The 22709-nt window shown below is 41.8% G+C and overlaps 1 protein-coding gene across 2 annotated transcripts in view; it reads left to right on the plus strand.

Moving 5' to 3' along the window:
- The window catches only part of ANKMY1 (ankyrin repeat and MYND domain containing 1), a 108633-nt gene extending 86439 nt beyond the window's left edge, over positions 1-22194 (plus strand). The window contains exons 13-17 of one of the 2 annotated variants that reach the window (XM_069727797.1): positions 10955-11068; positions 16449-16602; positions 18443-18506; positions 18613-18761; positions 19901-22194. In XM_069727797.1, the coding sequence (XP_069583898.1) occupies positions 10955-11068; positions 16449-16602; positions 18443-18506; positions 18613-18761; positions 19901-20028 (609 nt within the window). In that variant the 3' untranslated portion in view covers positions 20029-22194. The remainder of the gene's footprint in view (positions 1-10954; positions 11069-16448; positions 16603-18442; positions 18507-18612; positions 18762-19900) is intronic. The other variant, XM_069727796.1, reaches the window with a different exon arrangement.
- The last annotated feature ends 515 nt before the right edge of the window (positions 22195-22709 follow it).

Genomic DNA, 22709 nt, shown 5'->3' on the forward strand with positions numbered 1-22709 from the left:
GAAGATACACTAAGTATTTGCAAACCGTCATTTTAATTTTATTAATCAATAGTACACTTAAAAATAAGAAACTTTGCAATATATCGGATCAGAGAAATCAGCTTCTTTCTCTTCCTGCGCTGATCATTCCTTCCAAAAATTTCCCTTCACAGGTAAAATCTGTATTGAATGAAGACAGATTACTACATTACTGAGATAGGGGATTTCATTACTAATGATAAGATTTTACGTAGGTGGGAGGAGGAGCTCTGTCTCTGGCTCCGCCTTTCCTTCCCCTCCCCCATACATAAAATCTTATGAGTTGTAACTGAGTTAAGAATTTTGAGAATGGAAGATCAGTTACGGAGGAGAAAGATAGAAATCAGAATTCTTTGATAATATATGTATTACAAAGTATTGTATCTTCAGGTATAGTATTGATTTATGAAATAAAAATTAAAACAACGGTTACTCTCTTAAAGTCATCTTTAAGCCCAAACAGAGTACAAACAAGCACATGGCCTCTTACGGGATATAGTCCCTATGAAGGTCTCACCTTTTGAGGTCTAATCGCTGCCTCCACTCTGCAGAATCTGAAGTGTAATCAGATATGCTAATGTGGGTGCTCAGTGCACCCTTGGTGTGGCCGACAGACTCAGTTCAACCTTCCAACCTCTGGTTTACCTCCATCACTGGTGATTGACAGCGCTGACTTACCTGAACGTTCCGTGCAGACAGTACTCACTCCAGCCAGGCCAGCTCAATCAATCACCAGTGAGATTGCATGAAAAACCAAAGGGCAGAACGGTACACAGAGCCTCTTGGCCACACCGAGGGTGCAAGGAGTGCCCAAAATTAGCATATTTGATGAAGCTTCAGTTTTACCCTGCACAATCTTGTGCCAATCTTATACTATCAGTTTGGTTTGACAGACTTCATTTAAAAAATGTTTCACTGTTGTCTATCCTGAACTCTCTCTTCTGTGGGAGCCCAATTATGTTTTTGCTCAGCAGAAGCTTCTGACCTCCAAGCCTAACCTATTGGCATTGCATCATCTACTGAGGGCACGGAGCTTGGCATCACAATATTTTGAGATCATAAAACTCTTGAGTGTCTTCAGAAGTTCAGCTTCACGTTACCTTACTATAATGCAGAGAATGATCACTGGGATGAAGTTCTAGCTATTTGCCCATCTTTTGTCCACTTGAAGTCATCTGCCAAGCAGAGTTTACGTTCTTCAGCTTCTTCTGTCACTTACATGCCCAAGGCCAGAGATGCCTTCACAGACCTTCTTTCCTCCGGGTTATGCATCGTCACATGGGTTATTGTTGATCAGCGGTTATATATTTGTCTCGAAGACTGACAGAACTGAATAATTTAGAGAATTATTTTGCAGCATCTTCATATATGTTTGCGCTGGATATCATCTGAAAATAAGAAAACGTCTTTTCAGTGGTTTCTGAGGATTACTGCCTTTTTCTTTGAGGATTACTGGGTTGACTTATTTCTTATCTGTAAATTTTTCATGTTTCTTATAAATGGATTAGGTCTTTTCCCCGAAAATATGTTTTGAAGTGTTTTTTCCCCCGCAATACGTAGCCGTGTACAACAAAGATGTATATTTGGTGGAGATCGGTTGACCTTGATGGACCTAGGTCTTTTTTCGAGATAGTGGATTTCCAACAAGCAGAACTCCCACTCATCCTTAGCATGTAGGGGACACGACATTGTGGCCCCATCTCAGCTTTAGGACGTTACGTTGCACAACAACATTGATGTCTTTATTCTCCAGATAAGCGGGGGACCAAGAGGTTGGACACTAACTACCTAGCAATATGTCATAAAATTGAATGGGAATACCCCCTTTATTCTCAGAAAAGGCCAAATAAGACCCAATTCCTCCCAGTCACGTAGAGTATCATTTTACAAGACTTTTGGCCAGATCATCATTACTTTTGCACCTTTTTCTAGTTTTGTGTCTTTTTTGTTTCGTTTTGCACCTGTTTTTGCTTTTACCATATTCATCTTTTCATTTCTGCTTCTTTAAAATCACCTTTTAACTGTTTTTTTAGTTTGTAATTGTGGGCCGGGTTTATTTCTTTCCAGACCTTATTTCTCCTGATTCATCATTTGCGACTTTCCTACGTTTTTTAAAAGTTTTGGTGCAATCGTATTCCAGTCGTTAAACCTCCATGACCCACAACGTAGGAGTGACTATATTTGCGCTGAATGTTTTTGCACATATTTTGATACATTTTAGAGGCACATGTGACCTTTTGTGCTACAGCAGGTTAAAAACAAAAATAAAGAGCATTTTTAATTTTACCCAAAGTTCCTGAACTTTGAAGAGTCTGGCGCTAAAAATGTCAACAGGACCAAAATACAAAACTGACTTTAAAAAAACGCAAGTGATGAATCGGGCCCTTAGACCGCTTAAACCTGTCACCTTGATTGAAATTGCTCTTATTTACTAATAGGAAGCCCATTCCTTTACAATATTGGATAGAAATTGTACTTCAACCAATCAGCATAAGAACACGCTCACAGTTCTTAACCTATAAGAATGCAGGAAAAACTTAACCCATGAGGATAAAGAAAAAATGGAAACTACAGATATGGTCATGTCTTCTTGGCATAAAAAAGACATACTAACAGATGCTTCAGTCTTGTATAGCGATACACCCCCGAGTCTCTTATCTGGTTCGAGTTAGAACACTCAAGGTCTTTATACCAATTATGAACCATAGCCTAGTTGAATAACAGGCTTGTGAAAAACAAGATAAAGTTACTTCATGGCAGCTGTAACCTTTTACCTAATTAAATAACAGAATTTATCTTTAACCAACAAGAAAATGGAGTCAAAGCACAAAATGGAGAATCTAGCACAAAATGGAGAATCTTTTTTAATATGTTCCTTCACAATATTAAGGGTTCCCAACGTATCGTTACCCTTGTATAAACCACTGGTGAGGCCACATCTAGAATATAGGATCCAATTTTGGGCTCCACATTTTAAAAAGAACATTCACAAGTTAGAGTTAGTTCAAAGTCGGGCAACGGTATTATTACAAGGGATGGAGGCCTCTCATATGAGGAGAGGTTGGAAAAGTTGGGCTTGTTTAGCTTAGAAAAAAGATGCCTCAGAGGACATCTCATTTATATGTATAAATATATGTGTGGTCAGTATGAAACACTGGCACATGACTTATTCCAACCAAAGACCATACTAAGGACCAGGAGGAACTCATTACGGGTGGAATAAAGGAGATTCTGTCAGCTAAATGGGAAAGGGTTCTTTACAGTTAGAGCAGTCAGACTGTGGAATGCCGACTACAAGATAGTAATGGCAGACAGTATAACAGCTTTTAAAAAAGGGCTGGATGATTTTCTCAATACACATAACATTGTGGGTTATAGTTAAATTAGTGATAAAGATGTATAATTGGTGGAGAAAGGTTGACCTTGATGGACCTAGGTCTTTTTTTCAACCTATGTAATGATGTCCTTCTAGATTTTCTATAGTGATAGATATAGCGTGCACTCTGTCAGAGAATTGGGGTGCAGGTGCAACGGACCGAATGGTCCCGTAAATAGCCAAATATAAATTTCACCGCACTCTCAAAGGGAATATAATGCCAAATTTTTAACAAATTTATTAAATGTGTTCAGGGAGCATAACAGAATATTTCAAAAAAGCGATAAGAGACGTTTCGGCTCCACCAGAGCCTTCATCATACTCGCTTGTTTGGAGAGTTTAGTGCGTATAGGGAGAATAGGGATAGGGATCCCAGTGATGCTATGTTTACGTAATGCCCTGGCGTATCTGCGCAATGTAGAGACAACTACTGAAATTTATATTTGGCTTCTAGATTTTCTAGTAGAAATCCTAAGATAGGTACTGTTAGTATTCTGTCCTGGCTGATGGACTGTCTGCACAAGGTACTGTTGTAATTTTGGTAACCGATACTATCCGGTTGCTTTGTTGATCTCTCACCCATATACAGTGGGGCAAAAAAGTATTTAGTCAGTCAGCAATAGTGCAAGTTCCACCACTTAAAAAGATGAGAGGCGTCTGTAATTTACATCATAGGTAGACCTCAACTATGGGAGAAAAACTGAGAAAAAAAAATCCAGAAAATCACATTGTCTCTTTTTTTATCATTTTTTTTGCATATTATGGTGGAAAATAAGTATTTGGTCAGAAACAAACAATCAAGATTTCTGGCTCTCACAGACCTGTAACTTCTTCTTTAAGAGTCTCCTCTTTCCTCCACTCATTACCTGTAGTAATGGCACCTGTTTAAACTTGTTATCAGTATAAAAAGACACCTGTGCACACCCTCAAACAGTCTGACTCCAAACTCCACTATGGTGAAGACCAAAGAGCTGTCAAAGGACACCAGAAACAAAATTGTAGCCCTGCACCAGGCTGGGAAGACTGAATCTGCAATAGCCAACCAGCTTGGAGTGAAGAAATCAACAGTGGGAGCAATAATTAGAAAATGGAAGACATACAAGACTACTGATATTCTCCCTCGATCTGGGGCTCCACGCAAAATCCCACCCCGTGGGGTCAGAATTATCACAAGAACGGTGAGCAAAAATCCCAGAACCACGCGGGGGGACCTAGTGAATGAACTGCAGAGAGCTGGGACCAATGTAACAAGGCCTACCATAAGTAACACACTACGCCACCATGGACTCAGATCCTGCAGTGCCAGACGTGTCCCACTGCTTAAGCCAGTACATGTCCGGGCCCGTCTGAAGTTTGCGAGAGAGCATTTGGATGATCCAGAGGAGTTTTGGGAGAATGTCCTATGGTCTGATGAAACCAAACTGGAACTGTTTGGTAGAAACACAACTTGTCGTGTTTGGAGGAAAAAGAATACTGAGTTGCATCCATCAAACACCATACCTACTGTAAAGCATGGTGGTGGAAACATCATGCTTTGGGGCTGTTTCTCTGCAAAGGGGCCAGGACGACTGATCCGGGTACATGAAAGAATGAATGGGGCCATGTATCGTGAGATTTTGAGTGCAAACCTCCTTCCATCAGCAAGGGCATTGAAGATTAAACGTGGCTGGGTCTTTCAACATGACAATGATCCAAAGCACACCACCAGGGCAACGAAGGAGTGGCTTCGTAAGAAGCATTTCAAGGTCCTGGAGTGGCCTAGCCAGTCTCCAGATCTCAACCCTATAGAAAACCTTTGGAGGGAGTTGAAAGTCCGTGTTGCCAAGCGAAAAGCCAAAAACATCACTGCTCTAGAGGAGATCTGCATGGAGGAATGGGCCAACATACCAACAACAGTGTGTGGCAACCTTGTGAAGACTTACAGAAAACGTTTGACCTCTGTCATTGCCAACAAAGGATATATTACAAAGTATTGAGATGAAATTTTGTTTCTGACCAAATACTTATTTTCCACCATAATATGCACATAAAATGTTAAAAAAAACAGACAATGTGATTTTCTGGATTTTTTTTCTCAGTTTGTCTCCCATAGTTGAGGTCTACCTATGATGTAAATTACAGACGCCTCTCATCTTTTTAAGTGATGGAACTTGCACTATTGCTGACTGACTAAATACTTTTTTGCCCCACTGTACTTTAGATTTTCCTATTATTTTGTATTGTACGGCTTCTGACCTGGTCATACGAAGTCTTCAGCGTGTGTTGGCCAAGATCTGGTATGAATACTCATGTCTACGTTCCTCTGGTACCATTCGCTCCCGCTTCTGTCTCCGGCCTTGTTATTCTGGCTGTCTCTTGGTCACAGTCTCTCTCTGTTGGGAACTAATCTGCTTACTGTACCCTGGGAATTCCCTTGGTGCAGAGGCTAAACCTCCTTTTTGGGGTTAACAAGCATTTTGCAGGCTCTTTGACAAGGTAATTATCAGCAGTGACACATTTTCTTGTGCAGGAAAAATTGTGCCATGGAAACAAGAGCCGTGTGGTCCCGCATACTGTAACAGTAATATGTGGCGATAGAGAACGCACGCCGTCTGATTAGCAGAACTTTAACTGTAAAATTTGCTCACAAAAGAGTTGTGTCCATTTTGATTTATAGTTTTAATTTAAGAGTATTCCCTAGGTTAATTTATTTAATTGAATCAGTAATTGTATTGCCAGGGCTGGGACAGTCATGTAATTAATACATTGTCTATGGGACTCTCGCTAAGCAGAACTGAATTCTCTCACGGGTTCTAAAGGAACTTGTATTCATCAGCCCTGAATGGGAATGTATAGATAGGATTTACGTCACTCTGTCTAAAAATAGGTGCCAGGATAGAATACCCCTCCATATACTCAGTGAAGAAAGAATTTAAGAAAATCCTATGGGCGTCGAATCTCTATTTCCCACAGAGCTGTTACATGCAGTGTATGCAATCTGTCTGAAGAAGGCACTGTGGGGGGCCATTATACCATTATACTGTATGGAGCACTATGTGGGAGGATATTGCTGTGTGGAGCAATGTGTGGGACCATTATACTGTATGGAACATTATCTGGGGCCATTATACTGTATGGAACACTATCGGGGGCCATTATACTGTATGGATCACATTTTGTGGCCATTACACTGTATGGAGCACTATGTGGGAGGATTTTGCTGTGTGGATCAATATGTGGAACCATTTTACTGTATAGAAGGCAATGCAGGGCCCTGTTATACTATATGGACTATTGTATGGGGCCCATTATACTGTATGGGGCACTTTTTGTGGCCATTATACTGTATGGATGACTGTGGGGCTCATTATACTGTATGGGGCACTTTTTGTGGCCATCGTACTGTATGGACGACTGTGGGGCCCACTATACTGTATGGGGCAATTTTTGTGGCCATTATACTGTATGGACGACTATGTGGGCCCATTATACTGTATGGTTGGCTGCATGGGGATTACAGTTAGAGAATCATACTGTGATGAGGGTCACCATTCTTTGGCAGGGATATTGAGAGAGGGGAGTACAGTGGGGTCATCATACTGCGTGTGGAGGGTACTGTGGAGGAATTCACTGTGGGGGTATCATACTGTGTTTGGGGCACTTTTTGTTTGCATATTACTTTACTATCTATCAAGGTTATTATACTTTATTTCGTATTTAAATTAGGCGATTGGGCGATATGCTTTTTACTACTTTTACTTAACGTATTATATTATTCCAGTATTTTATTCCAAGATCTATTGGTTAAAATGTATTTTGTTCATGGGACAACCCCTATAAGCTTGTTTCCAAATGAAAAAGCTCATTGTTATATTTGATGATAAGGAAACACTTTCTCAGTTGTAGACATTTTGTTAATAAATATCAAGATTGGTCTGTGACTTTGTCCAAACTTTTCATTTTGGCTCTCTGTATTTGAGTTTGACATCCCTGCTGTAAAGTGAGCATAAATCACACCCCGACACAGTCCACACACCCCGACTATGCAACACGTTGCCACCACTCATCAAACACATGGGGTGATTAGTCCCCAAAATATGCTGCTGCCAATCAGAAAGGGTCACACACTCTCTGAAAGGCTGTGGATTCTTATAACATACAAGGGTCAAACTTATTAAAGGTTTAAGCTTAAATATAAAAAATACAGTTCTTATAAGAAAAGAGATAAAAAGATAAAAATAAAACAGCACACAAATATGTGAAACAGTTATAAAATAAAAAGTTAGAAATAAACAGAAAATACCTAGTTGTTCTTCTGTTTCCTTGTGGGGGAGGCAAAAATGAATCATGATCACAATCAGCATAAGCAGACCCTCACATGTGAACACCTTCCTATTGTGTCACCCATCTACTATATAATTGTCTAAGGGTCACTTCCGTCTTTCTGTCTGTCCTTCTGTCTGTCACGGATATTCATTGGTCGCGGTCTCTGTCTGTCATGGAATCCAAGTCCCTGATTGATCTCGCCAGCTGCCTGTCATGGCTGCTGCAACCAATCAGCGACGGCCACAGTCCGATTAATCCCTCCCCTGCAGTCAGCGCCCGGCGCTCGCTCCATACTCCCCGCAGTCTCCGCTCACACAGGGTTAATGCCAGCGGTAACGGACCGCGTTATGCCGCGGGTAACTCACTCCGTTACCGCCGCTATTAACCCTGTGTGACCAAGTTTTTACTATTGATGCTGCCTATGCAGCGTCAATAGTAAAAACATCTAATGTTAAAAATAATTTAAAAAAATGAAAAGTCATTATATACTCACCTTTCGCGACGCTCCGGTGACCGCTCCATGCAAGCGGCAGGTTTCGGTGCCAAGGATGGTATGGGAGAAGGACCTGCCATGACGTCACGGTCTTGTGACCGCAACGTCATCACAGGCCCTGCGCGCCTGCGCGAGAAGGACCTGCCATGACGTCACGGTCATGTGACCACGACGTCATCACAGGTCCTGCGCGCCTGCGCGTAAGGACCTGCCATGACGTCACGGTTATGTGACCGAACTACAAGGGGCCCTCGGAAGGTGAGTATATGTTTATTTTTTATTTTTTAACCTGTGACATACGTGGCTGGGCAATATACTACGTGACTGGCCAATATACTACGTGGCTGGCCAATATACTACGTGGCTCTGTGCTGTATACTATGTCGCTGTGCAATATACTATGTGGCTCTGTGCTGTATACTACGTTGCTGTGCAATATACTATGTGGCTCTGTGCTGTATACTACGTCACTGGACAATATACTACGTCACTGGGCAACATACTACGTCACTGGGCAACATACTACGTCACTGGGCAATATACTACGTTACTGGGCAATATACTACGTGACTGGGCAATATACTACGTGACTGGGCAATATACTACGTGCCTGGGCAATATACTACGTGACTGGGCAATATACTACGTAACTGGGCAATATACTATGTGCCTGGGCAATATACTACGTCACTGGGCAATATATTACGTGGCTGGGCAATATACTACGTGGCTGGGCAATATACTACGTGGCTGGGCAATATACTACGTCACTGGGCAATATACTACGTCACTGGGCAATATACTACGTGACTGGGCAATATACTACGTGGCTGGGCAATATACTACCTCACTGGGCAATATACTACGTAACTGGGCAATATACTACGTGGGCTGTGCAATATACTACGTGGCTGGGCAATATACTACGTGGCTGGGCAATATACTACGTGACTGGGCAATATACTAAGTAACTGGGCAATATACTACGTGACTGGGCAATATACTACGTGACTGGGCAATATACTACGTGGGCTGTGCAATATACTACGTGGCTGGGCAATATACTACGTGGCTGGGCAATATACTACGTGACTGGGCAATATACTACGTGACTGGGCAATATACTACGTGCCTGGGCAATATGCTACATCACTGGGCAATATACTACGTAACTGGGGGGAACGGGGGAAAAAATTCAAAGTGCCGTGAAAATGCAAAAAAAAAGTGCAATCCCACAATGGTTTTTTGTTTTGCTGTTTTACCATCCAAAGTTTCTTTAAAAAAAAGTCGCCATTTTCCAAGACTGGTAGCGTCTCCATTTTTCGTGATCTGGGGCTGGGTAAGGACTTATTTTTTGCTCGCCAAAATGATGTTTTTATTGATACCATTTTGGTGTAGATACATTATTGCATTTTAATGCAATGTTGTGGCGACCAAAAAGATGTAATTCTGACGTTTTGACTTTTTTTCTCGCTACGCCGTATAGTGATCAGGTTAATTCTTTTTACGTATTGATAGATCGGGCGATTCTGAACGTGGTGATACCAAATATGTGTATATTTTATTATTCTTTTATTTTGAATGGGGCATTTGGAGGGTGATTTGAACTTTTTCGATTTTTTTATTTTTTTAAATATTTAAAAAAAAAATTTTTTTACTTGCTTCGGTAGCCTCTAGGGAGACTAGAAGCTGTGATCATCCAATCGTTTATGCTACACAGAGCAGGGCTTCATGCATTTAAAGGGAATCTGTCACCCCTGGGACATATATGACCTATTAATATGGGCATACAGGTAATAGAAATGTTACACTGGTCCTATCTGTCTGCCTGAATGCAGAGCCCACTGACATGCATGGGAGGGATGTGGTGTAACAGTAAGGACAGGGGGCAGGGACTTCTTCCAGGCACCGAACGCCCCGGAGCCTGAAAGAAATCTTTACAAAAAGACAGAATATAACATTTCTAAGCAACAAGACCATTAATATGAGGCATACAGGTAGGACTAGTGTAACATTTCTATTACCTGTATGCCCATATTAATAGGGCATGTACATCTCGAGGGGTGACAGATGCCTGACAGGGACATAATATAATCGCTTTACAAAGTGTGCTGATTATGTCTGTAAACTGCTGTGGAATATGATGGTGCTATGTAAGTAAGTAAAATAAATAAAGTTAGAAAAGGTAAAAAAAAAAAAGAGCCACAAATTTGATAAGGGGCATGGAGAATGTTGCTTATGAGTAAAGAATAAACTCCTTTAGTCATAAGATGAAAAATTTAAGGGGGAACATAGCGTAATTAAGTTGTAGAAGTACATAAATGGACCATAAAAAATATGATCATAAGCTGCTTCATATAAAACCCTTATCAATAGGCAAGTGAACGCTTCTGTCTGGAGAAAGACAAGTTCAATCTCCAGAGGATACAGGGTTTCTCTACAGTGAGAACTATTAATCTGTGTAATAGGCGCCTCTGAGGTGGGTCACAGCGGGAATCATTGATGGGATTAAGAAAAAAAGGCTTAAATAATAGAAACATTTATGGAAATGTGTAAAGTTCTTTTCTGAATGGTCCAGTGGATCCACAATTGGGATCAGGAGAGAAAGATGAGCTCTTTGGGGGCGGACTGGGTCATTTCTTGTGGTTCTGCATGTGCCCCTTCCCTTTGTGCTTTCCCGGCCCACAATTGAACTTGATGCACATTTGTCTTCTTTCTACCATTTTAGCTATGTGATTATGAAGACTTCTTGTAATTGACAGGTGGACAGAATTATAAAAGCTGGTGCAAGTATTCTGATGCCAATTCTTATTGGAGAAGGAAAAAGGACGTCTCTGGGTACAGCCACTGACTACGCCTATTTCAAGTACTTCCAGGTAGCTAATCTCTGCTTTTTTGACTACTAGATACACACAAGTTTACACTCCACTAAAAAAAGCAAAAACAGACATTTCTTCCAAATAAAAGGAAAGCATATGGAGCCATTAATAGCACTTTCATGGTCTAAGGACATTCTTGGTGTACTGGGAGAAGAAGGTGTTAATAGTTTATTCCATTGTACCCTAAAGTAGAAGCAAAGGTTTAGGGTATGTTAGACTGGTATATATATATATATTGTTCCCTAGCGGCCTTGTACAGATTGAGTGTAGAAGCCTGGTTGTCTGTTGGTTTCCTAACTCCTGCACTGGCTCTATGGCTCTAGCAATGTGTCCTGTCATAAAGATGAACGCTGTGTGTGCACATCACGTTCTGCTGCCGCTCTACACTGATCATACACTGTGTGCACATCACATTCTGCTGCCGCTCTACACTGATCATACACTGTGTGCACATCACATTCTGCTGCCTCTCTACACTGATCATACACTGTGTGCACATCACATTCTACTGCCGCTCTACACTGATCATACACTGTGTGCACATCACATTCTGCTGCCTCTCTACACTGATCATACACTGTGTGCACATCACATTCTACTGCCGCTCTACACTGATCATACACTGTGTGCACATCACATTCTGCTGCCGCTCTACACTGATCATACACTGTGTGCACATCACATTCTGCTGCCTCTCTACACTGATCATACACTGTGTGCACATCACATTCTACTGCCGCTCTACACTGATCATACACTGTGTGCACATCACATTCTGCTGCCGCTCTACACTGATCATACACTGTGTGCACATCACATTCTGCTGCCGCTCTACACTGATCATACACTGTGTGCACATCACATTCTGCTGCCGCTCTAAACTGATCATACACTGTGTGCACATCACATTCTACTGCCGCTCTACACTGATCATACACTGTGTGCACATCACATTCTACTGCCGCTCTACACTGATCATACACTGTGTGCACATCACATTCTGCTGCCGCTCTACACTGATCATACACTGTGTGCACATCACATTCTACTGCCGCTCTACACTGATCATACACTGTGTGCACATCACATTCTGCTGTCGCTCTACACTGATCATACACTGTGTGCACATCACATTCTACTGCTGCTCTACACTGATCATACACTGTGTGCACATCACATTCTGCTGCCGCTCTACACTGATCATACACTGTGTGCACATCACATTCTACTGCCGCTCTACACTGATCATACACTGTGTGCTCATCACATTCTACTGCTGCTCTACACTGATCATACACTGTGTGCACATCACATTCTACTGCTGCTCTACACTGATCATACACTGTGTGCACATCACATTCTGCTGTCGCTCTACACTCTGATCATACACTGTGTGCACATCACATTCTGCTGCCGCTCTACACTGATCATACACTGTGTACACATCACATTCTACTGCCTCTCTACACTGATCATACACTGTGTACACATCACATTCTACTGCCGCTCTACACTGATCATACACTGTGTGCACATCACATTCTGCTGCCGCTCTAAACTGATCATACACTGTGTGCACATCACATTCTGCTGCCGCTCTACACTGATCATACACTGTGTGCACATCACATTCTGCTGCCGCTCTACACTGATCATACACTGTGTGCACATCACATTCTGCTGCCGCTCTACACTGATCATACACTGTGTGCACATCACATTCTGCTGCCGCTCTACACTGATCATACACTGTGTGCACATCACATTCTGCTGCCGCTCTACACTGATCATACACTGTGTGCACATCACATTCTGCTGCCGCTCTACACTGATCATACACTGTGTGCACATCACATTCTGCTGCCGCTCTACACTGATCATACACTGTGTGCACATCACATTCTGCTGCCGCTCTAAACTGATCATACACTGTGTGCACATCACATTCTGCTGCCGCTCTACACTGATCATACACTGTGTGCACATCACATTCTGCTGCCGCTCTACACTGATCATACACTGTGTGCACATCACATTCTGCTGCCGCTCTACACTGATCATACACTGTGTACACATCACATTCTGCTGCCGCTCTACACTGATCATACACTGTGTGCACATCACATTCTGCTGCCGCTCTACACTGGTCATACACTGTGTGCACATCACATTCTGCTGCCGCTCTACACTGATCATACACTGTGTGCACATCACATTCTGCTGCCGCTCTACACTGATCATACACTGTGTGCACATCACATTCTGCTGCCGTTCTAAACTGATCATACACTGTGTGCACATCAGATTCTGCTGCCGCTCTACACTGATCATACACTGTGTGCACATCACATTCTGCTGCCGCTCTAAACTGATCATACACTGTGTGCACATCACATTCTGCTGCCGCTCTACACTGATCATACACTGTGTGCTCATCACATTCTGCTGCCGCTCTACACTGATCATACACTGTGTGCACATCACATTCTGCTGCCGCTCTAAACTGATCATACACTGTGTGCACATCACATTCTGCTGCTGCTCCAACTTTTTGGGCAGCTCCACCAGCAGCCTCCCAGATACTGATCAGAGGGGTGACTGTTCTCCTTTACTATAAATCTCCCATTTAAGAAGTGTCCACAAGTTCTTTATATGATCTAGGTGCGGTGAGGAAGGGGCCGAGTCATTATTCTTCCATCTTTAAGGTCTTTAGTAGCAGCCAAGCAGTGGAGACTTTGATGCTGTGATAGAGAATTGTCCTGCATAAAAATCATGGTTTTCTTGAGAGATGTAGACTTTTTCGTGCTTGAAGAAAGTGTCTTGTAAAAATGGCAGTAGGTTTGGGAGTTCATTTTGAGTCTGTCTTCAACCGGAAAAGGACCAACTAGCTCTTCTATAATAACACCAGCCCATAGCAGTCCCCACCTCCACCTTACTGGTGTCTGAGTCCTGGCAGTGAAGGTCTTTGCTCATTACTGATCCAGTTATGGCCCCATCAGTCTGGTCCATCAGGAGTCATTCTCATCTCATCAGTCCATAACGCCTTTGAAAAATTTGTCTTCAGATATCTTGGCCCAGTCTTGACGTTTCACCTTCTGTGTCTTGCTCAGTGATGGTCGGTTTCGGCCTCCTTACCTCGGCCATGTCTCTGAGTACTGAACACCTTGTACTTCTGGGCCTCTAGATCTGGAATATGGCAGCATTGGAGGATAATTGCTTCCTGGCCGCTTCATGATTGGTTCTTCTCAACAAAACTTTTGATGGTTCTGTGATCACAAACCGATATCTTAGCAATTTTAGGAGTGCTGCATCCATGTGTAAGACTCTTAACAATTTTTTACTTCTCAGAGTCAACTAATTCTCTTCTTTGTCCCATGTTGCCTGAGGAAAACAAGCTGCCTAATAATTCTGCACACCTAGATAAAGAGTGTTGGGTCTTTAGTAGTGATGGGCGAATGTGTTCATTACTCGAGATTTCCAAGCATGCTCGGGTGTTCTCCGAGTATTTCAGTGTGCTCGGCGATTATGTTTGTGTCCCCGCAGCTGCATGATTTGCATCTGCTAGACAACCTGAACACATGCAGGGATTGCCTATTTGTTCGGGAAACCCCACATATATTCAGGCTGTCTAGCAGCTGCAAATCATGCAGCTGCAGGGACTCAAACATAATCTCAGAGCACGTCCAAAATACTCGAACACCTGAGCATGCTCAGAAAACTCGAGAAACCAGCCCAATCGCTTATCACTAGTCCTTAGGCCGCACCTTCTTCAATACACAAATATACATCACCTTCATCCAATAAGCATTCAAGTTTACGCAGCTTAGAGAGGGAAAATCTGCATAAAAATGATGACAAAATAAACATACTTACTTGCCTAATAATTGTGCACAAGGCGTATTGCCGCACAAGTAAAGAGAAAACTATGGAGCAATGTATCACCGCACAGATCTCTGCATGAGTGCAATGTGCTCATCATGCTCAGCTTCCTGCTGCCCTGCAGTGATCGTCCGCATCAGTGTCATGCGGGAGGAGGAAAAACATGCAGCTGAGGCCAAATTCAGATGTCATTGAGCCACAGCATGTCTACAAACTGTCCTCAGGTCTTCCGACTTGAACCCAACAACCTCTCGTATGCCCATAAGGTTGCTTGTTGAGCTTGGGTCTGGAGATACACAGAAAGTCCATACATAATGGTCCATAAACAAATTGGGACTTGTGAGCCTTGTTTCATAAGTCAAAAGTACTCATGCAATTAAGAAACTTTGTGATATATCTTAACAGAGATTGATTTAATTTTTACTTCCAATTCATGGGTGAACAATGTATTCAGTAAAGAGAGATTTTGCCATTACTGAGATAGTAGATGACAATTGGTGCTCATAACATTCTATGGAGGTGGGAGGAGCTAGAGGAAGTCAGACATTCTGCCGCAAGTTCTCCTGAATAGTCAGTTACAGTTCTCCATAGAACTTGATGAGCACCAAGTGTCATCTTCTCTCAGTAATGCAATAATCTGTATTCACTGAAGACAAATTTTCAGTCGGACTCCTCTCACCCAGCCAAACCAGATCTCATACTTTGCACTGACGAGGGGCAGTACTCCGAAACACAGTGTCTGCAAACTGAGATTCTGGTTTGGCTATTATCCTAAGTCATGTGACAAAGCTCGTTAAAGGGTCGACATTGACGTTTAGGATTGCTACTTCTAATAGGTGGCGCTAGAGTTCTAGTTCTCTTCCTCTTCTAGTTCTCTTCCTCTCTCAAGAGAACATTTGCACCTATAAATTGAGAATTTGGAGACTCTCGAAGATCAGTCCAGGAGGAGAAAGAAGCAAATTTTCCTAGGAACATATATTACAAAATTTCAACTTATCAACAAGTACTATTGATTTAGGAAACAAAAATATTAAATGACGTTAACTCTTTAAGCACATGGTCCGAGAGTTTGAGTCCTGCTGAGCCTCTTGACCACTGACTATAAGGCCGAGGTCACACTTTGAGAGTGCAATGCGAGAAACTCGCTCATCAATACCCGGCACTGCCGCCGGCACTAGGACCGGAGTGTGAGTCTGCATGTATTTCTATGCCGCTGAACGCTCTGGTCCCGAGTGCCGGGGATTCATGCGCGAGTTTCTCGCATTGCAGTCCCAAGTGTGACGCCGGCCTTAACGTTTTTTTAGTCCTAGTACTAGCCAGTGAGGGCGAATACAACATTATATTGGAATGAGCTAGTACAAGGTGAATTAGGTGCCCATGCTTTATGTAGGAACATGTTCTGTACATTGTATATAGGAAGAAATGATGATAATTAGTATTTTTTGTGAATGATACTCCAGGATCGTACATAGTGTATATGATATCTTGTATATTGCAGGATAAGCGGATCGCACACACACCGTACCATGCCTTGTCACCAGAGGAGCGGGACACGTACAACGCCCGGAAGCAGCTATTGGAGCACTTGGGAAAGCACACTCGGGAAGGAGTCATAGCGAAGGAGCAGGAGTGGGCGAAGGAAGGCCTCGTCCGTAAGCTGCACATTCTCATTACCGAGTGTCGTGGTGATGATACTAATAATCTAGTGCTGAGTCGCTATACACTGCTATATATCACTCACCATGCTGAGCCGAGAGAGTCCTGCATCAAGAAGAGAAAAAATCAGATTGGAAATAAGTGACAAATTCAGTTAATGTTCATCGCTGGGTTCAGTTTGGCCTAAAAAACTACCTGCACTATACTCACCTTCCCCGAGTCCACCGGTGAGTCTCCGCCGCTGCTCCCGGTGTGTCTCATTGGCTGTGGAACTAACATTATATCAACACCACAGCCACCAATCGGTGAGCTCAGCAGCTCTGGGAGTGTAAACAGAATGCACCAATCAGTGCCACTGAGCTCACTGATTGGCTACTGCTCTGTCGAAGTGATATCAGCCCCAAAGCCAATGCCAGACACCAGGAGCAGTGGCGAGACTCAACAATGGACTCGGGGGGAGGTGAAAACAGAGCAATTTGTTTTTATTCCGAACTGCATCCAGGGATGAACATTAAACTTAAGAGGTGAAAACTGTTGTCCCCTTTTAGATAAAGTGGTATTTTCATCTCCAAGATTCTATGCCATCTGTTTAATATAGAATAGTTCTTCTGATTTGCTATGTCACTTCATGTGCAGGATTTGCAGTGGCTTAAGGTATCCATGGTTATGACCACTAACAGCTAACCAAGTAACTGTCACTATATGATTAGTTGTAACCATGGATACCTAAGCTACTGCAACGCCCTGCACATAGGGTAAGGGACATAGGTTATCAAAATAACTATACTACTTTTCTAATAGGAGGTATTTGCTAATATTATTATTATTACACCTACTACATATTGGGATAGGATCTTGGAGATGGTAATGCCCCTTTAACTGACAATCTTTTTAACCCCTTAAGCTCCCAGCCAATTTTCATTTTTGCCCTTTTGTTATTTTCGCCACTTTTTCCAAGAGCCACACCTATTTTATTTTTTTTACTGACATTGCTGTATGAAGGCACTTTTTTTGCTGGACAAGTGGTAGTATTGAATGACCCCATTTATTTTGCCATGTTGTGTATTGCAAAATGGGGAAAAAATACCAAGTGAGATGAAATTATGAAAAAAGTGCAATTCTGCCTTTTGGGTGTGGTTTTTACTGGACTTCACAACACGATTCCTCAGTAGGATTACTACAATACCAATTCTTTAATAGTTTTCTTTATAGTTAAGTGGTGAACAAAATGTTGGTTTGTGTCACGATTTTCTGAGATCTGTAACTTCTTCATTTTTCTATCGATGGAACTGTACGGGAATTTGTTTTTCCCGTTTTCTGAACTGTAGCGGGGTACATTGCATACAATGTTTTGATAGCTTTTCATTGCAGTGTTTTGGGAGAGGTTACAGTGGCCAAAAAAAGGCAATTTGGGCATTTTCTTTTCCTCACAATGTGTACCGTATGGGTTATATAATTTTATATTTTGATAGATTGGACTTTTATGGGCATGGCAATGTGCAATATTCAACTTTTTCTCTTTTTTTGTTTAAACAGATAAAAAATGGGTGATTCATTTTTTTTTATGTTTTAAAACTGTTTAAAAGTGTTTTTTACTGCATTTTTAGCCCCCATAGTAGACTAAACTTGCGACTATTCATGTCTACTGTTGGTTGCAATAATTAGGTATTGTAATATATATAGTGAAAATCCCGGTCACCTGTGGTTGGGCTTCACAGGAGTAGCAAAATGGCAGCAATGGGGGCATTTAGCAGGCCGGCCACTGTTTTATTTTTATAAAGAATTGTAGAATTGCACTGTATAAACTCCACAAAGTCATTGTGTCTCTTACTTTAGGAGAGGCGATCACCAGGGGAAGTACAAAGGTGACATCTGGTGAAGGCAGCGTGCCACCACACCGGTGAGGCGCCTACTGTCTCCTGTTGGCAGTAGGATCTCTTGGCATCTACTTGCAGCTGAGCTTCCATGTGCTTTCTGCTGACAACTTTTGCGCTTCTGTTCATTAGAACTTTCTTCAAGTACTGCTACCAGTGTGGCCGCTCTATTGGCGTCAAGCTTTCTCCGTGCCTGCGATGTTACTCTGTATTCACTTGTAGCAAACAGTGCAAGAAGAAATCATGGGAACTACACAAAGATGAATGCCAACAACGTACAGGTGAGCACCAACATGACAACACCAGATGCCTTTCTTAACCCCTTAATGACCGCCGATACGCCTTTTCACGGCGGCAATTAAGGGTACTTAAACCACAGGAAAAAGTGTGGAAAAAGTGTATAGCGCCCCCCCCAGAGTTGGAATTTCTCCGGGGTCTTGGCCATATTTGTGCAGGCGTGTCTGAACACTAGTAAAATGTACCACAACTCCTGAGTCTGCTAAATGTTTCTCAAGGTCTTTTGCAGTCAAGCAGTGGGGATTCTGATTTACCTCTCCAGCAATCCTACAAGCAGCTGTCACTGAAATTTTGCTTGGTCTTTCAGACCTTATCTTGACCTCCACTGTTCCTGGTAACTGACATTTCTTAAATACGTTTCTAACTCAGGAATGGAAAACTTGAAAATGCTTTGATATTTTCTTATATATAGCCTTCTCCTGCTTTTAATTTTCGGAGTGCTAGGCAGCTGCTTAGAAGAACCCAAGGCTGTTGTTTTTTTTGGTACAAGGTTAGAGGAGAAATTTGCATCACTTGACCTTTCCTAACGATGATAGTGACCAAGCCATAACCCTAACAGGCTAATTAAGGTCTGAAACCTTGGTCAAAGTTATCTAAGCGTGCAAATATCCAAGGGTACCAAACTTTTGCATCTGCCCATTTTCCTTTTTGCAATTTTTAAAATTTAAAAAATGACTTATACATATAGATAGATAGATAGATAATTTAATCTTCAACTTGCTTAACTGTTCACAATAACAGTAATTTTGAGCAGGGGTGCCCAAACTTTTACATGCCACTGTATGACTTAGGCCAAAGCCAAACCAGACACTACATTTGCAGTCACGTGTTTCAGGGTGTTTACCACTCCTCAGTGCAAAGCAGGAAAGCTTATTTGGCTGGGTGAGAGGCCTCTCAGTGGGGGTGTACATGGGAATATTTTTCCTTGCAGAGAGTGTGAATCTACTGTTTGGAGACTTGTAGGCCATGCAATGCCCCTCTGAAAATTAAATATGCTAAATGCTCATGGATTTATGAGACTGGCTGATGCATAAGTTTACGAGTATATAAACTGCAGAACTGCTGGAAGAGAAATGTGAAGATGGTTTTATTATTTTAATCCTTAATTTAATTTTAATTGTAGGGAAACTCAGTGGAAAGATGCATTCAGCCAAAGGGACAAAGCATCTACATGCTGAGAAAGACTCATCAGGACGTGAGGTTTATGGTGACAGCATTGCAAGTACTGGGGAGAACTACAGTTACAATTAAGTACATCTGCGTATGTGGCAGTGCCTCGCTCTTGTGATGTCTGTTTGTGTGCAAAAAAAAACACATAAAGCATGATGTGATGTATAGAAGTATCCACATATTTTGTTCACATGATTTGGAATTTTGCAGAATTTTATAGATTTGGAGGGAGCCGCACATATGTGGCCTCCTTTCCTTTCTTTACAGCATGCAACAAAAATACAGAACCCATCTATAAGATTTCTATTGGGAATCCTAAACACCCATTTAATGTAATCAACTAAAATGTTTTTCTATTATATACAGATGGTAAAAGGTTATTCTCATCTTCATAGATATACAGTTGTGTGAAAAAGTGTTTGCCCCCTTCCTGATTTCCTGTTATTTTGCATATTTGTCACACTTAAATGTTTCAGATAATTTAAATAAAATTTAATAATAGACAAAGATAACACAAGTAAACGCAAAATGCAGTTTTTAAATTAAGGTATTAGGGCCCTGTCTGAAAAAAAGTGATTGCCCCCTCTCCCCCCCCTAAAACATAAAATTAACTGTGTTTATCACCTCTTTGGGAAGCTGAGTTCAATTTCCCTAGCCACACCCAGGCCTGAGTACTGCCACACCTGTTCTCAATCAAGAAATCACTTAAATAGGACCTGTCTCACATATTGAAGTAGACCGAAAGATCATCAAAAGCTAGACATCATGCCACGATAAAAAAAAAATCTGAAACAGATGAGAAACAAAGTAATTGAATTCTATCAGTCTGAAAAAGGCTAAAAAGCCATTTACAAAGCTTTGGGACTCCAGCAAACCACAGTGAGAGTCATTATTCACAATTGGCAAAAACATGGAACAGTGGTGAACCTTCCAAGGAATGACCGATCGACCCAAACTACCCCAAGAGCGCAGTGACAACTCATCCAAGAGGTCACAAAAAGGCCCCACAACAACATTCAAAGAACTGCAGGCCTCACTTGCCTCAGTTAAGGTCAGTATTCATGACTCCACCATAAGAAAGAGACTGGGCAAAATGGCCTGCATGGCAGAGTTCCAAGCCGAAAACCACTGCTGAGCAATAAGAACATAAAGGCTCCAGAAAAAATCTTAAATATCCCCAATACTTTTGGGAGAATACTCAGTGAACTGACGAGACACAAGTTGAACTTTTTTGCGAAGTGTATGTCCTTTTACAACTGGCGTAGAACTAAGACAGCATTTCAGAAAAGGAACATGATACCAACAATAAAATATGGTGGTGGTAATATAATGGTCTGGGGCTGTTTTGCTGCTTTAGGACCTGGAAAACTTGCTGTGATAAATGGAAGCATGAATTCTTCTGTCTACCAAAAACTCCTGCAGGAGAATGTCCGGCCATCTCTTCATAAAGCTGAAGCGCATTGGTTTATGCAACAGGACAATGATCCAACACACACCAGCAAGTCCACCTCTGAATGGCTTGAAACAAAATTAAGACTTTGGAGTGGCTTAGTCAGAGTCTTGATCTTAGTCCGATTTGAGATGCTGTGACATGATATTAAAAAGGCGATTCATGCTCGGAAACCCTCCAATGTGGCTGAATTACAACAATTCTGCAAAGATGAACAGATATTTTGAAAGCAGCAATGCATGAGATCACAAAGTATATTAGAAAGCTGCATATTTTTTAATTGCATAGTAATCAAGCTTCATTGATATGGAACAGGAATATCCTTTTGAATTATTGATATGTAAATGAGGATGGAGAGCTATAGTAGATCGGAAGCCTCTGTTACTCCAGCTCTATTCTATGCCCAACGCCGCCTCCTCCTGCTTGGCTGATGTCTCCTTTGGCTGAATATACACAGCATAGAGATTGTCATTGAAGCAAGAGGAGGCAGTGCTGGGTGTGAATAGAGCTGGAGTGACCAATGCTTCAGATCTACCATAGCCCTTCAGCATAATTTACACATCAATTCTTTGATTTGTCAGTATATGACTGGCCATGTAATGGTATTGCTGGACTTACTATACGCGCACATAAGTACTTTAGTTTGGAGGTTAAAATCTTGCTGATAAATTCCTTTTAATTTCACATACATCATTTTGCATAGGTAGGCGTTGTTCCTAGAATTTTTCTTGGCAAGCCCTTTACGTTTGTTGCGGGAGGGTGCATAAACACTGAGGACATACATTTCATTAAAGTCTAAAATGAAATATAACACACTGCAGACTAAGCATTTTGTTTTGTGCTGTGTTTTTGGTTTTTGAGAAGCTTTGAACATGGTGTTTTTTTTCTGGTATTTTCCTTTGTGGCTTCTCTATAGAAGATACTGTATACAATGCCAGAAAACTAATTTTAAAAGAGTTAAGAGTTATTCCAGAAATAGAAAAACATGGCTTTCTTTTTCCATGTCCAGGTTGTGATTGGAGGTGCAGCTCTGCTCTATTGTTGTGAATGATGCAGGGCTGCAACATGGTTCAAAACCTGTAGATATGGGATGACGCTGTTGTTGGAAGGAGACAGCCAGTAAATGACTATGGTTCTAATGACGTTGCGATTTACGAGCCATGCACCTGCCAAGACGCATATATGGGTCTTAATTATTAGAATAGGACACGTGGCAATACCTGCCAATCATGCACAAATTTTGATAGGTTTGCGGGTCATAACTTTATTCGCTAAATTGGGGAATGGAGCCTTACTCTCTGCAGAATCAGGC

Source organism: Ranitomeya imitator, chromosome 5 (genome assembly GCF_032444005.1).
Source record: "Ranitomeya imitator isolate aRanImi1 chromosome 5, aRanImi1.pri, whole genome shotgun sequence".
Lineage (NCBI taxonomy): Eukaryota > Metazoa > Chordata > Amphibia > Anura > Dendrobatidae > Ranitomeya > Ranitomeya imitator.